Below are 15,820 nucleotides of genomic sequence, written 5' to 3'. Positions count from 1 at the left end.
TATTTTTTGTGTGGCACAACATACAGCAGGTGTCTCGATTTAGCTGTCACTTCACGATTCATTTCTTCTTCGTCTGCTTGGTGCGCAGATGCTGAAACGCATCGCAGTGATCCCCTACTTACTTATGTACAACTGAGATGGTTTACAAGACTCGAACCCAAGTTCTCATAGGCGACGCACTGGCTGGTACGCTTTTCAAAACAAGCTGGAAGTGTTCTGCAACTCAATAATTTCTCCGAAATAGATTAAAGAGCCAATAAGACCAACAATGCACGCAACAACACGCATCATCGAAACATGAAATTCAAGAGCATCCGTTGATGTGGTATATGAAGAGCTGCGGGCAGTCCGACGTCCCGCCGAGAAGAAATACAGGGGAACTAAATTGATATCAGACTTGAGGACGTCACGCCGCGTGCAAAAGAAAATTCAAAGATACTTAGACAACCTCGACAGACAACATTGCATGTCCTTTTGCACTAGCCTGGACCCAAGAAAACTGTTCTCCACCATGTGACATGCTGTACGAACCTTACCATCTGTTCCATAATTACGTCCCTTCCGAGCTTTGGCTATCATCCAGACATGCAGTGAAAAGGAGATCGTGGAATATTTGTGCATACACCACTCCGGATATACAACAGTGCTCGCTTCACTATTACGGTGATCTACTCCAGCAATGGACGGTCGTCTCGACCTCTCATTCACGCTGCAAGAGCTATGTGCAGCTATTTCTTCTTCAAGACACTCATGTACGCCTAAGGCTAATGACATTGCCTATTCTACCTTGCGCCATCTAGGCCTTCGAGCGAATCAAGAGCTTCTGGCTTTATACAATCTCTCTTGGTCCTCGGGAACTATGCGTGCACACTGGACGACAAGCAAGATCCTGGCATTGTGAAACCAGGCAAAACACCCTACGCTATGCTTTCCTACAGACCTGTGGCGCTTGTCAGTTGTATCGGAAAAACCATGGAATGCGCGGTTTGACTGGCGTGGAGTGGTTTTTTTTTTGTAACGTAATATATATCCAGGGACGATGACAGGTTTCCGAAAGGGTAGGTCATTATTGGACAGCATTATTGACTTAGTGCGACTGTTGAACATCAGAAACGTGACCGTCGATTGACGATTGCCGTCTTCCTTGATGTGAAGGGTGCTTTTGACAATATTCTATAGAATGCAATTTTAAAATAAAAATATGGCATCGAAAAATATGGCATCGGTGGCCGTATGCATCAGTGGATAGCCAGCTATCTTCAAGAGAGAACGATATTATTGACAACTCTAGGCAGTGAAACAAGGAACCATACCGTCTATCGTGGGGTGCCTCAAGGAGGTGTACTGAGCCCAACTTTATTTAATGTCATTCTCGCACGGACTCATCAAAGAATTCACAGGCACAGTCTCGGTCTCTGTGTGCGCAGATGACATCTTCATATGGACCAAGTTGACGTTCGCCTAGATGTCTGTGAGGGAAACTTGAATATGTTGTGGATGTCACGAAATTACAATACATCAGGCAAGGCAGTGACCCTGATTGCAAAGGGGTCAACTGCATATTAGGATAGAATAGGCAAGCGATAGAATGGAAACTATTTATACGGACGTCAAACTATGAGTGACAAGTTAGAATTTTAGTCTTCTTTCGCTTAGTCGAATCTCCAACCAATTCCAGCCCAAGGGCCCTGCACGTACCTAAAAGCATCACCAAGACCGTGCTCACCCCATCGTTCATACAATCAGACTGCGGGGCGCGCAGTGTGCACACAACGGGGCTCCAGGGTGACACTATCCCGAGTTCCAATGCGTCAAAGCCATTGTCACAAATCCTTTGCAGCGCAACGAGTCTCTTGTCTCCCAACCTCGTAAGACACACTTCCCCAAAGAAAACACGTCCACACCCCGTTGTGGCACCTGGTCCGTTTGCGGAATGTCTCGCCATGGTGCGGTTCAGTGGCGAGGGGTTTGCTTTAAAGCCACGGCGCTACTTACGCGAACCGACTCGCGGAAACCCTGACTCAGAGTCAACTCGCTGACGCGCTCTTCGTAAACTACGGCTTCCCCACCCCCGATGGCTATGACTCTCCGCCGCCATCTTGGTGTCGAACCACGCATCTCCTCTGACCACACCGCGTGACCCTTACAAGTAGGCTCTGGTACAAAGAACGCTGAACTCCACTCCTCCCCACGAAGAAAGTCATGGGGATGCTTGTTGTCAGCGTGATATTTCACAGACACCACCCGCAAACACCACACAACACAACGTCACTTGTAATTCATGAAGTGAGGGCACAAATCTGCTGTCAGGTCCACCATGCATCCGCAGTAAAAACAACAACAGCTTCGCTGTCCACCTTGAGGCCTCTCGACCGCAGCACCCGCGAACACTCTGAATGGGCACGTGCGTACTAACCCGCCCGCAGACATACACAGGCTTATGTACACAAAAGCTCAGCAGAGCCACATTGGCCGCGCGCTTCCCGTATCAGGTGTTATTCACCCTAGCCATTATCAAATTCGTAAGTTTGCAGCGCATATGACCAGCGAAAAAACCTCGGGTTGACCGAACCAGAGCCCTCTTGAAATGCTTGCGGATTGTGGTCCGTGGCCACCTTTTTTCTCGCTCCAAATATCCAGGTGCGAAGCCACCCTAGCGTCACCCCGGGCGTAAACACCTCTCTCTCTATAATTAACCACTATACCTGTGCTACCGTCAACTTTTTACTGCGCAGTGCGACCGGTGTTTGTTCTATCTTTACAAGGTGCGGTAGGCAGGTCCTTACCGGTACCTCGAAGGCATCGGTTGTCAATAGCAAATCGCGACCATGACCATGGGCCACCACCTCCGACAGTGATGCTAACACATTCTTTGCTGCACAAAGTGCGTTTTCTGTCTCTTCATTTTGAGGGAGTGCCTTGGTTATCCCACGATCGGACAAGTCAGAGAGAGGGCATACCCATTTAGAATATTCAGGAGCATGATCGCGGTAGTAGGTTACGAGGCCGAGCCCGTTCTCAGATTTCTCTTTGTTTCCGGGGCTTGAACGCTTCACATTGCGCTCGTAAGCCTTTGCTTCATTCCTTCCTCAGACAAGGATTCCTCACACGTGCGTCTTGCGCGAGTTCTAAATCGCCTGTCCTTTCGAATTCGGGCGACACCAATTGCTCGTCAATTTGGCCATTAATTTTCTTTTCATCAAAAGGCAATCTATCCTGCACATCCCTTCTGGGCATACCTTCAACTGCTTGCGTGCAAACTTCATGCACTGAATCGTCCTCTTTATGTTCTGCCCTGAAGCTAGCCACAGGCGTTACATCCTCCGAACCCACAACTTCATTTCCAGCTAAGCCCACTGAAGCAACTAATATATCCTCCTCCGTCTCCTCATTGAGCTCTGGACCCCCTGCCGGCCAGTTGACGACCGCATTATCTGTGGCGGTAAACACTTGCTCGAGAGTGTCTCTATCCTGCGCTTCTTCATTCCACTCTCTTTTCGCACGTTCCAGAAGTTCATGGGCCTTTGGCGTTAACAATGCGCCTATCCCTTGTGACAACACCTCGGTGACTGTACACAGAGTCGGCATTGGTGGCTGCGTCCATCCGTTTCGGCTAGGGATGGAGGTACATAAAGCAAGTCAGCGTCAACAACTTGACCAAAGGCGCCTTTTAACTTAATTTACCTGAACTCTTGCCCTTACAAACCTCGAGTACCGTCTCGGTCCTTAGCACAGTTATCTCTGCGCCTGAATTGAGACAAACCCAGACGGAATTCTCCTTAACTTTTAAATCAACATAGTTTAACGCCTCCGACGCGGCTTGCTGGTGTTGGATTTGGAGGCGATCCTACGACTGGCAACCAGTTGTAAGAGTTGAGGAGGATGTCGGGATGAAAACTTGGAAGGTTTATTTACATTACTTACAGTGAGAGTCAATTAACAGTCTTAAAGTCATTGCGGGCCGGCAGCAACTCGGGCGCTGTGGCCCGTGGCAAGAAGCTCGAAAGAGATCAATCAAGGAATGCTCTAGGAATGTTCTCGGTCTGTGTCTTTTTAAGCCCTTCGGTGTCTCGAAGACATGTCACGTTCGGCCAATGGGAGAGCCCGCTCAGGTGACGCCATCTTCGGCCAATCGGCCAGGGCTTACTTCTCCCTGCGGCCTTGCCTTGCTGACTTGCAATGCGCCGTCACAATAGATGGATGGGGGGGACGCCGCCAGGTTTTCACGGCGCATTACAGCAGTCTTGCTTCGGGACCCACTTTGCCCGCAACAGTGCCAGGCTCTCGCTTCACTTTCGGGAAGAGTCAAGCAGTGAATAGCTCAACCTGCGGCACACGAGGAGGGGGACGCCAACTTGTCTGCACGTGCCGCACCTCGGGAATGTGGTATCCGTGCTTCTGCGCTCCTTAATTAGCTGTGGTGCGATTCGATGTGGTCTGGTGAACTCGAAGTAGGCTCAACAAACGGTCCCGTATCTAACACTGGTTTACCTTATCACACTGCTTCACCTGCGGCCGAAAGCAGTCAGGTACAATTATCTCCGCCTTGCTACCATTTTGCTGCTGTCTTCCTCGGGCTGCACGTCCTTGAAACCCTGCCGCGGGTGTGGACAATTGTTGGTGTAGTGTCCAAATTTCTTGTATTGGAAGCATCGGATAGCTCCCGTTTGAGTTTCCTAGCCTGCATTCCCTGCATGACCACTCGTCTTCCCCACGCGTCAGTCTCCTTCATAAAGTGGCTTATCCGAACACTCTCGGTTCCAGCCCACGCGTCTGCTTTCCTCATATGTCTCGGCTAGCTCGGCAATTTCACTAGCGACAAGCCAGTCCTTGACTTCATTCTGCATTACGTATGTCCTTACTTCTGATAAGATCTGTTTAAACCTATTGGCGATAACCAAATTTTTTTTTTATCCTTCAAGGTTGTGACATCCGTACTCTTTAGGTAGTATGAGAACAAAGTCTCTAACCTAGCCGCCCCCTGATCCCACGAATCACCCTGTTTTTTTCTTTGCAGACAGGAATAAGCGCCGAACCTCTATAGGAGTCATTTTAGGTTCCTTCAGAATTTTTTCTTTCACTTCAGGGCACGGCATTGCCCTACCGTTTTACTCGCTTGCAACAAACGCTCTCATCTTCTCATTCAGGAACGGCAGTAGTATCGCTCCACGAATATCCTCGGGGATTTGCAATGTTTCAAAGAGAGTGTCCACACTTTTAAACCATGCGGGCACTGTGGGATCCGCCTCTGGCATTGGAGCAAGAACAGCCTTCAGTTCTTTCGCATACTCCCCCAGATTGATGCCCGACAAATGCCTTCGCCCGTGCTGTGCATCAGCAAGTAGCTGTAGCTGCATTTCAGCGAGCTTAATTTTTTTTCCATCTCTAGCATTAATCTGCGCTTCTCGAGCTCAAACACTTCTTTTGGGAGCCATTGCTCACGCTGTCGAATGGGTACATTTTCCCCTTCTTGACCAGCCCCTGCGGCAGCTATGTCGCTCTCCGCCATCGTGAGATGTCGTACAAACTTCCCTTTAACTCGAGGATATCACTTTGGCGCAAGCCCGACATGGTGGACCAAGAGGCAACAGACAAGTGCCCTACCTTGACCACTCCTGTCTCCGCCACCTGGACTGCCTCTCCGGGTTGTTGTTGGCCTCCTGGGTGCTCCTGACAGCTCTCTGTCGCAGCAACCGCTGATAGTTGTCCGGTACGAAACTAATCCGCCAACTTCCAGTTCTTTTTCCAGGCTGCTCGCTGCTCTCTAACTCTACGTCGCCACCACTATGCCGCCCTCGACGTCACCTGCGCTCCTGCGGTTCACCCTGTCAGCCTTGCCGACTCGAACTCCGCGGCGCTGCATCACTGTGCCACCTGTGACGTCACCTGCGCTCCTGCGGTTCATCCCGTCAGCCTTACCGACTCGAACTCCGTGGCGCTGCGTCGCTGTGCCACCTGTGACGTCACCTGCGCTCCTGCGGTTTCACCCGTCAGCCTTGCCGACTCGAACTCCGCGGCACTACGTCGCGCTGTAACCCTTGACGTCTTCTGCGCTCCTGCGGTTCCCCGTCAGCCTTGCCAACTCGAACTCCGCTGCGCTACGTCGCTATTCCACCTGTGTCATCTCCGGTGTTCCTGTGGTGTGCGTCTTCGTGATTCGTGCAGCTCCGCTCAGCAACAATGAGCCTGCTGCTGACTGTCCAGCTCGTAGCCTTATTCGTAGATTTCTGCGCCGTCCTTTCGACGCTGATGTCATGTCCTTTCTTGGGGCCTCAAATGCTCTCCCGCCTACTTCTTCGCTGCCCAAGCAACCAACACGTCACTTGCCCTCAGTAGAAACACGTCGCGATCCAACCGACTGCGCCAGCTGATGTTCGCCTCGATGCCAGTGAGGGAAGCTTGAAGACGTTGTGGATGCCGCGGAGTCACATTACAGTAGGCAAGGCAGTGACGCTAATTTCAAAGGGGTTAAGTGCTTCTTAAGGATGAATAGACAAGCGATAGAATGGAAACTATCTACACGGACATCAAACTAGGAGCCAAAAGTTAGAATTTCGGTCTTCTTTCTCCTAGCTAAATCTCCACCCAACCCCAGTCCAAGGGCCCTGCACGTACCTAAAAACATCCGCAACAGCCTCCTCGCTCATCGTTCGTGCAATGAGACTGCGATGCGTGCAGTGTGCACACAACGGGGCTCCAGGGTGACAGTATCCGGAGTTCCAATGCGTCAAGGCCGTTGTCACAAATCATTTGCAGCGCAACGAGTCTCTTGTCTCACAACCTCGAAAGACACACTCCCCCAAAGAAAACACGTCCCCGCCCCGTTGGGAAAACAGTCAGTTTGCGGGATATCTCGCCATGGTGCGGTTCAGTGGCGAGGAGTTGACTTCAAAGCCATGGTACTGCTTCCGCGAACCGACTGGCGGACGCCCCAACTCATAGTCAACTCGCTTACGCGCTCTTCGTAAACAGCGGCTTCCCCACCTCCGATGGCTATAACTCTCCGCCGTCCTCTTGATGACGAACCACGCGTCTGTCCTGACCACCCCACGTGACCCCTACGTGCAGCCGCCCGCACAAATAACGCTAAACTCCACTTAACACGAGCTTAACGCGCTTGCAAGTGCAAACGAAGCTGCGGCGTGCGGCCTCAATAACGTCGACGTACCTAAACAGTCGCGGACTATAGCTCTCACCGACAAAAAATGTAACCATGGCATTTAGACGAAGGTCCGTGGCCTGCTACCCCGTTATGATTGATGGGAAGGTTATGCCTTCGGTAACCCGCTACAAGTTTGTCGGAGTCGTCATCAACCGTAGCGTATCTTGGTCGAAGCGCATCTGCGTTAAGAAAAGAGATCGACATCTTTACTCATATCATTTGACATATGTCAGCAAAATCGTGGGGGGCCATCCAAATCATCAATTCTGCAGCTCTAACAGGCACTTCTTGTTGGCTACCTCCTCTACAGTGCGCCTCTACTGTTTCGTGTTAGTACAACTACTGTGCGCACACTTCAAAATGCTCAGGCTCGCGCACTGAGAATTTGCCTAGGACTACCACGATGTGCGTCTACTTGGAAAGCTATGGGCAACCAGCGCTGAAGCTTCGCGTGCCGACAGCAGCGCCGTAACACACAGCCTAGCGAGCGGTAGACACAGTTTCCAGTAGCACACGCAGTGATTTCGTGTCAGCAAATTCACCGATTGTCTTGAGTCACACTTTTCACGGCTCAGGGAACCGACGTGCTAGGACGTAGCAGCGCATGCGCTCTACGCAGCGCGCATGGCCATGGACAGAACTTGGCTGGCCGCATCGGGCTAGACAAACATTGATACAGGCGCACGTTTCTTATCGCTAAATATGTCGTGCCATCTTCGTAGCCTCCCTATCGGACGGTTTCAGCATATTTAAGTAACGCATGAAAAATGTCGTAGCGCCCCCTATCCAGCGCTGGTTCCCCATTGCAGAGGCACGTGCTTGCCCAGCTCTGGTTTATCTGCAACATGAGCCATTGCGAGTGCATCTGAGGCTACAGACTAGACACAGGAATCATCCACTGGGGAACGTCAGAAGCATATGGCCTGTCGCCGCCTACTTCGAAGCCGTGTTGTCGCCGCAAAACTTATTGCCGTCGGACTTCGAGCCCCATGACGTACCATAAGTTCCACTGTGGACGTTGCCAAATCCAACGGTGAGACTCTGAAGCCCCGGAATAACGAAGAAGTCGAAAATGCCGCCTGCTGGGCTCAAGCATTTCGCGTTATTCTACATTGCTTACATGTACGGATATACCGAACATGTTTTTGCGGATGTTTTTGTGACACAGAACTCTTCCGCGGCAGCTCACCACGTACCTGGAATGGGGATCGCCTAACGGTTCAGGATGGGACACAGAATGCCGTCTACAGCGGCGGAGTTGACCGGAGTTCGAGAAGCAGACCACTGCATACTGCAGCAAAGTCTGGAGAAATTGACAGTATTCTCTCACTCAAAACCAGCACTGCAACTCAGGAATTAAATGAATCACAGAAACGCATATAGTACTCTTGTTTATGATATGTCTCTAGTTGTTGAGGCGTCTCAATCCGGGCATAACTTCGTGTTGCATTGGATTCCTAGCCAAATGGGAATGGCTGCAAATGAACAGGCCGATGCGCAAGCAAAAAAGATACCCACTTATGGGGAAATTATAAAACATCATTTTTCCCAGTATGACATCAACGCCTTGCTACATAACATCATCAAAACCACTATGGCGCGACAATGGGACAACCCCGAACATCAGCAAGAGTGCGATTCTGGATTGCACTTCGGCTGCGTAAAGGCCAGGAAACACTCATCAATCGATTACGAGGCGGTGAGGCGTAAACTCACTGATACCTTCACGAGACTGAACAAGAACGGGATCCTGACTGTAGCATTTGTCACACTCCTGAGAATATAGCTTAGGTATTTTGTGCGTGCCCTCAATATGCGACCGAGTGAAGAGCACTTAAGTCTAGGGTTGACTGCTTGGACTCCCGCCCCTTTTCGGAAGATTTTCGGCGCGTGGAGAAGAGTTGAATGTGGCAAACGTTCCCTAAAATTACGGCCGCCGCGTTTCGATAGGGACAAAATGCGAAAACACCTATTTACTTATATTTAGGTGCACGTTAAACAACCGCAGATAGTCCAAATTATTCCGCAATCCCTGAATACGTCGTGCCTTATAATCAGATCATGGTTCTTGCGAGTAGAAGGCCATAATTAAAGAAGCCCCTTCGGTTTCGAAAAGGCCAGCAGTGTCAAAACAGGCATGAACTCGGTCTCTTTGTTGCTGAATATCTCAAGTTAGAGCACAAGCGAATGAATACCGACCAATTGAAAGTGACTTCGGAGCTCATCATGACCATGCAACTATTGTTGGACGTTAGGCCTCTATGCCTAAGGCTAAGAAAGCCCAACCAAAGATATTGCGCCAGCAACCTATAGTGAAAGCGCCTGTTCTAGCTCGTTGTTCTTTTTTCTTTTTTAGCGTAGTGTTTCGCCTCGCTGTTGACTCAGTTTTAAGTAGCTACCAGATCGGCCCACCGAAGTCTTTTTTGAAGGTCACTTAAACAAACATTCTGGATAGGGACAATTCGCCGAGACTGAGATGTTCGCCAAATTTTTGTCAGCAGCTTGTGAAAAGTGCGAGTACCCACTCTACGGCGCTTCTCAAGAAAGGTGCAGGGCCACCTAAATTGTATGCCTACTTTACCAAGTGTACAATCAGTAGAACATCAATTTGAGAAGCGAAGACGTCTCCATGGCTGCAACGTTTACGAGATATGAGTAAGGCTCCCACTCTCTTCAACGAAAGAAGGGTCTTTAGCTGGGTTTGTTGGTGCATATTAACTTTTGGATGAACATCGCGGGGACGGGGACAAGAAAGGAAACAAAGACGATCGCGCCCTAAACCATATGGTTTATTTGAATATACACAGAGCCTATATACTGACACGAATGCACACATGGTTAGTCGGGAAATGAGTCTTTCTGTTATCCAAGTCAGATTGATTGGTGGGATGCTGGCGTATTTGTCCTTTCGGTTGATTGCGTGGGCATCAAATATTTATCGCATGAGGCGATTCTTGGATGTTTCCAGTATAGTGCTGCGCGCAAACTCTGGTTGGCAACCACTGCACGTAGATACGCGCAAAGCCAGATTGCTTCCTCGGCCAGTTCTGAGCGAGCATGAATGCTCTCTGAGGCTCTCTGAGGCGGATATGCAAGGGACAACATGACACAGGAACGTTGTACACAACATCACTGCAGCAATCCACGAATTTCTTCACGTGGTTCTTCTTGGACTTTTCTGTCGTCGCATAGTCTCGGCTGGCCAGCCTGCATAAACGTGCTAGTTTGCTGAGCACCGAGAAGACAACATCAACACCGGCCCTTCCAGCAATATATATATCTATATGTTATGTGATGTGAAATCTTATGAATGTACGATATGACCGTGGTATTCCGCTTGTCACTAGTTATAAAGTTCATTGCTTTATTTTTTTTTTCAATTTGCATTTCTTGAACACGCTTCTCGGCAATGCTGCGCAGCGAAAATTCCGGGAAGCCCGCTGATCGTAACCGGTCAACTAGCGAATTGAAGCTGTTCGTCGTTGGATTCACACATATCCTTATTAATGCGTTCCTAAGAACAGCCGCTGCCACTCCCCGCTTCACTGTCTTTGAATGTGCAGATGAAAAAGGTAGCAGAGCCTTCTGAGAACGGGGGGTAGAAGCCCAACACACTGATCCCTACCTTGATGAAGTCTCAAATCGAGAATCCTTATTTCTTGATTTGCTCGACTACTCTCCAAATACATTCTGATGAAGAGTAAGTGACAACTGCTTGCAATTTACATTTCGGCGTTATATTTACATTTACATTTAAAAACTGTTACAAAGTAAGAAATTAATTATTGCGGAAACTTCCAGTCGGACGACTCTCATAACAGACCTGCAGCGGTAATACCGCAAAGTTTGTCATGTGGAAACACATATAAAGAATTATCGCTTTGGTGACGTCTATATAGAAGATATCACTGCTCGCCTAGCAACGCAGCGTTTTCGTAACATACATGTGATGAAATTGCACAGAGAACCTTTCACTATTTGCGTAGTCTGCATTGTTTTCAAGTTAGAATATTTTCATTGATAGCACGCGATGTGTTTCTGCGACAAGATGTGACGAACTCAATTTGCAAATCGGTCCCATATATTCTATTCCATATGCGATGCTTCGGGTGTTACTGTTGCATCGTCAAGACAGGCGAGGGTGTAACTTATGTACGCGTGCAACCACCTTACAATTTTACTTGCAAATAAATGCATAAAATTGTTTTCCAGCGTTCATTAGCTTTAATGTCTTTTTTTGTTCTTTGCAGGAGCATCTCGAGGCCTTCTCATGATTGGGACATCTATTTACACCGTGTCATACTTCGACCAGTACAGGGGTATTGCTTCCGGCATCAGGATCACTGGAGTTTCTTTGACTGGCATCATCGGCCCTTCATTGCTCGCACAACTAGCAAAGACGTACCATTTCCAGGGTTGCCTGCTCATCACAGGAGGCCTCATGCTGAATCTGATACCGTTGTTGATGATGCTGCGGAACCCGCGACCAGTTGCTTGTTCTAAATGCTGGCGCTGTGGCACGTCGCAGCACACAAAGAGTGCGAGCGTGGCCGTGAGCCCAGCTACGACGACGGCAGCGCACACCATGCAGCCTCCCACCACCTCTGTCCACCTGGTGCCAGAAAGGCATCTCAAATGCGGAAAATATAACGATGAAGCAGAGGCAGACACAACTCCGAGTAAAGCAAAACATAATTCATGTCATAGACCTCTGCGAAAACCACCAGGATTGCCAATTCAGCTGCCGAAAGTTTCCGATCGGCGCGAAGGTCCCAATGCTGGAATCGCGACTCAAACCCTAACCGTGCTTACGACGCCTTCCTTCTACATCATCATGATCGCCGTCGTGGCCGCGGATTTCACACTTCCGTTGCTAGGCACGACCATCGTCGACTACGCTCTTGACAAAAAACTAGCTCCTGATGAATCTTGGAGGCTCGTCACTTTTCTGTTCATTGGAGCCATGTTCGGGCATCTCGTCATCCCACTATTGTCCGACAAGCTGGCCCGTGGACGGTCCCTCATCGCGGCCCTCAGCTTCACTCTGCTGTCTCTTTCTTTCATCCTGATGCCGCAAGTTGGTAGTTTCGCGGCTGTTGGAGCGGTCACTGTTCTGGGAGGTGTCCAGCATGGCTACCTTAACACGCTCAAACCGGTACTCGTGGCCGACTACCTAGGTGTTGGCAGCGTCGCTGTTTCCTGGGGTCTCATGGGGCTGGCCTCTTTGCCGCTCACTGTATGCGAACCTATGATTGTGGGTGAGCTGTGACTCGTATTTTCCCTGCTTGCTCTTTAGGCGCAATGTTTAGAAAGCACGAGAACAGTGCACACGCGTGTTGCTGCAGTGGCATTGCGCAATGTAAACGCTCAAAAAACGAAGTTCACCGTTCTTGCATACTCGAGTACCGATGACGTGCTGGTCCGTTTTGCATCTCTTTGAAGATCTACTCAATGTTGTGTCAGGTGTTCTCGATAAAATTTACGCAAGAACAGGCATCTACACTTACAGAGATATTCAGCACTATTAAAAAGGTCATAAGACTCTGACAGGCGCTTTTAATTCGAATGCACAACACCGTTAATGGGAGGTATAAAAATCAATGAGTACGTATGTGTAACTGCCAACAAATACTGATGCTTATTCTCTGAGAACGATTAGGAATTTAGGAAAACGCCCGCTGTGCGTTTTCTTTGAGCAAGTGAAGTTTTAACGCCATTATCGTGAAACGTACGCATGGCTTCCGTGACAATATTTCCTACATGGTGCATATTCAACGCAGGTGCATTTCGCGACAACGGTGGCTCCTACGACCGGCTCTACCGCCTGTGCAGTGTGGTAAGCCTCCTTGCAGCGTCCCTGTTGGTCCTGCAGTCCTGCCTGGACGCCAGGAAGCGGAGTGCGAAGTTTGAGACGGCGCCACTTCCATCCGCAGCAGTCTGCACTGACATCGATGGCAAGACGTCGCACTCCCCAAAGTGATGCTGATGGACACCCTGGCCAAGTGATCACCTCTCATACACAGGAAGAAAAAACGAAAAGAAAAAAAAGCACCAAGCATGCTGTAGCAAATGAAGTGAACTCGTTTTAGGCCAAGTAGTTATGGAATTCAATTACCGCGATCTCTTAGTGAAGCGGATCCACTACAATTTCTTAAAAACCGTTTTGTTCGCTGCACCTAAAGACAGCAGTTGAGAAAGTGTCCTAACACATCTGCGTAATGGCAGGTTTTTTCTAACACCGAACAAGTTACTCATATTTCTCTAAAACAGATGCTTCTACTATTCTTGTGAACCAAGCTTACCGCTTTGATGCCTTTCAAGAGTTTTCAAGATAGCCCGAGAACCGCAGACGCTCTTTCGCACCGAAATAATAATGTCTGTGTTCCAATACTCGCCGTAGAAGGCATATTAGATGGCCACACGGACAGTGGCCATCTTAATTCTCATTCCAATTCCAACGAAGACCTCAAAGAAGGCAGATTTACGAAGATCGCATGTAAATCCGAAACGATTCACGTTACCTTCCTGTTCAGACGAAATGGCGGCTGAGTAGTGCGTTAGTATGCTTGGAAACTCGACGCGAGTTATGCTGTTGGGCTGCTAAGCAAGTGATCACGGGATCGAATCTCGGCCACGGTGGCCGCATTCCGACGGGGTCGAAATGCGAAAACACCCGTGTACTTAGATTTAGGTGCACGTTAAAGAACCCCAGCTGGTGTGAATTTCTGGGACCCCCCACTACGGTGTACCTCATAATCACAAAGTAGTTTCGGCACGTAAAACGTCATCATTTAGTTTTTTAAACTTGACGAGAACGTCGCCTGCGCACAAAAAACGTAGCCGCGCTTTCCTGTGCGCCTAACGGAAGTCGCGTTCTTTTCATACGTTCGCAAGCGCAAAGAGCCAGCCTACCCTTTTCATAGCTTCTTCGTTTTCTCTGGTCCTCGAGAGGTGGCTTCAGATCGCAAAGGCAGCGTGCCTAATTCTAAACTAGATGAGGTATGTGTCTGCTGTAGCGAAAACCCGGAGACCACTCAGCAAATCCTAATAAAATGCGAATGGGTTCTCACTAAGTGAGAACCGTAGTTAACGTACACCCACCAGACGCGCTTGGGTTTGAAGGGGACGGAAGCGTCAACCGATCAGCAGGTGAGATAAGCAAGAGACGTTTAGAGTAATGGCGGAAAAAAATCAGGAAAGTGATTGATACGACCCCGTCATATCAAGCGGTACAAGGTAGATATTCGAGAGGAAAAAACGATTTGGGAGATGTCTACAAATATGATTCATAAAAGCATGTATAGCATACTTGATTAAATAAGCAGGCTAGGTGACTATATCTCAACGCCACGTTTCAACGGGGATGCCATTAAATCATCATCATCATCATGGCCTTCCTATCAACCTCCAGCCAGTTTCCGACGGGCTTCATAGCTTTGCTTCAAAGCTGTCTTTGTTATCTCTTTAGCTGAACACGTAGGCTCTCGCTGGACCGGAAATGAAACGCACCCACTGTCGCATCGGAGTATGCTTCCGACCGCGGGCTAACAATAATACAGAAAACAAGTAAACACGACTACTGGAGAACGTGTAAAACCCGTGCCAACTGAGGAGCAGTGCGTCTTAACCCTTTCGCTGTCACGGACGTACGGGTATGTCATCGCGCTTCCCCCCCACAGTGTCACTGACGTACCGGTACGTTCTCTATCGTGCGTTCAAAATTTCGCGCCCGAGCGCAAAGCTGGCGCTCCTGGATTGGCCAAGCTATCTGTTGACTCTTTCTACAAGTTCGTATATTCGCCCCGACCTGTGTTACTCCATGTAATGAAGAGTACGGCGCTCGCGACTGCCACTCTCCACTTTCTCTTTGCTGAGTGGCGCGGTGGCTTGTTCTCTGCATCATGCGTCGCACGCGTGTGGTTATGGGTTCAAGGGTTGTTCTGCCATCTCCGCTGGTTTGAAGGTTTTTATTTTTCTTCTGTTGGTGTGCCTGCTACGGCGCGTCAAGTTCAGGCGCACGTGCCGTTGCCTCTCCGAAAAGGGTGACTCGTTGCTGCTTTCGCTCTCTCGCCGCACCCTCGCTTCCGGTTTGCAGCAGTAAGCGTAAAGCCCTTCGAACTTTGTTTAGGCTTTTTCCATCTCCCTCTGTCTTCTTGATCACGCAACGTCCCATTGCTCTCCGTCGTGCGGGCGACTGAAAGCGCATACTCCCTGCGCGCGCTTACTTTCGGATGGCGCAGCGCGCGGGACCTTCGTCTGCTCATTGGAGCGGTGGCTCAATTCCGATTCAGAATACGAGCCGAGCTCGGATTCGGACTCGGACAGAGTCGCATGCGAGGAAGAGGGTTCCGCATGGTCAGATTCGGATGTTGAACGGATATTATAGTCAGGCTGATGATGATGATGATGCTTACTAACAACAGCTGCAGAACACTGAAATGTGCATATTGCATTGACTATGTTATTTGTATACCAATCATAACCAAAAATAAATTGCTATGTTCATTCCCTGTTATGCTCGTTCCCTGAAACCAAGCCGACACTAGGGGTGCGTCACGGCCAGAAAGGTCCGACAGCGAAAGGGTTAATTAATTCTCGAAAAGGCAAATTAAGATGCTTGGATTCCGCACTTTGCTTAATATGGTACTTGCAGCTATG

The 15,820-nt window shown here is 49.3% G+C and overlaps 1 protein-coding gene across 7 annotated transcripts in view; it reads left to right on the top strand.

The window, feature by feature from the left end:
- The window catches only part of LOC135908241 (monocarboxylate transporter 14-like), a 59,674-nt gene extending 45,584 nt beyond the window's left edge, over window positions 1-14,090 (top strand). For all 7 annotated transcript variants that reach the window (XM_065439996.2, XM_070532909.1, XM_070532907.1 and 4 more), the window contains 2 exons: window positions 11,413-12,420; window positions 12,943-14,090. In XM_065439996.2, the coding sequence (XP_065296068.1) occupies window positions 11,413-12,420; window positions 12,943-13,142 (1,208 nt within the window). In that variant the 3' untranslated portion in view covers window positions 13,143-14,090. The remainder of the gene's footprint in view (window positions 1-11,412; window positions 12,421-12,942) is intronic.
- The last annotated feature ends 1,730 nt before the right edge of the window (window positions 14,091-15,820 follow it).

This window comes from Dermacentor albipictus, chromosome 2, assembly GCF_038994185.2.
Source record: "Dermacentor albipictus isolate Rhodes 1998 colony chromosome 2, USDA_Dalb.pri_finalv2, whole genome shotgun sequence".
Lineage (NCBI taxonomy): Eukaryota > Metazoa > Arthropoda > Arachnida > Ixodida > Ixodidae > Dermacentor > Dermacentor albipictus.
Note: the sequence above shows the minus strand (reverse complement) of the source record. Positions and strands in the feature narration are given on the sequence as shown.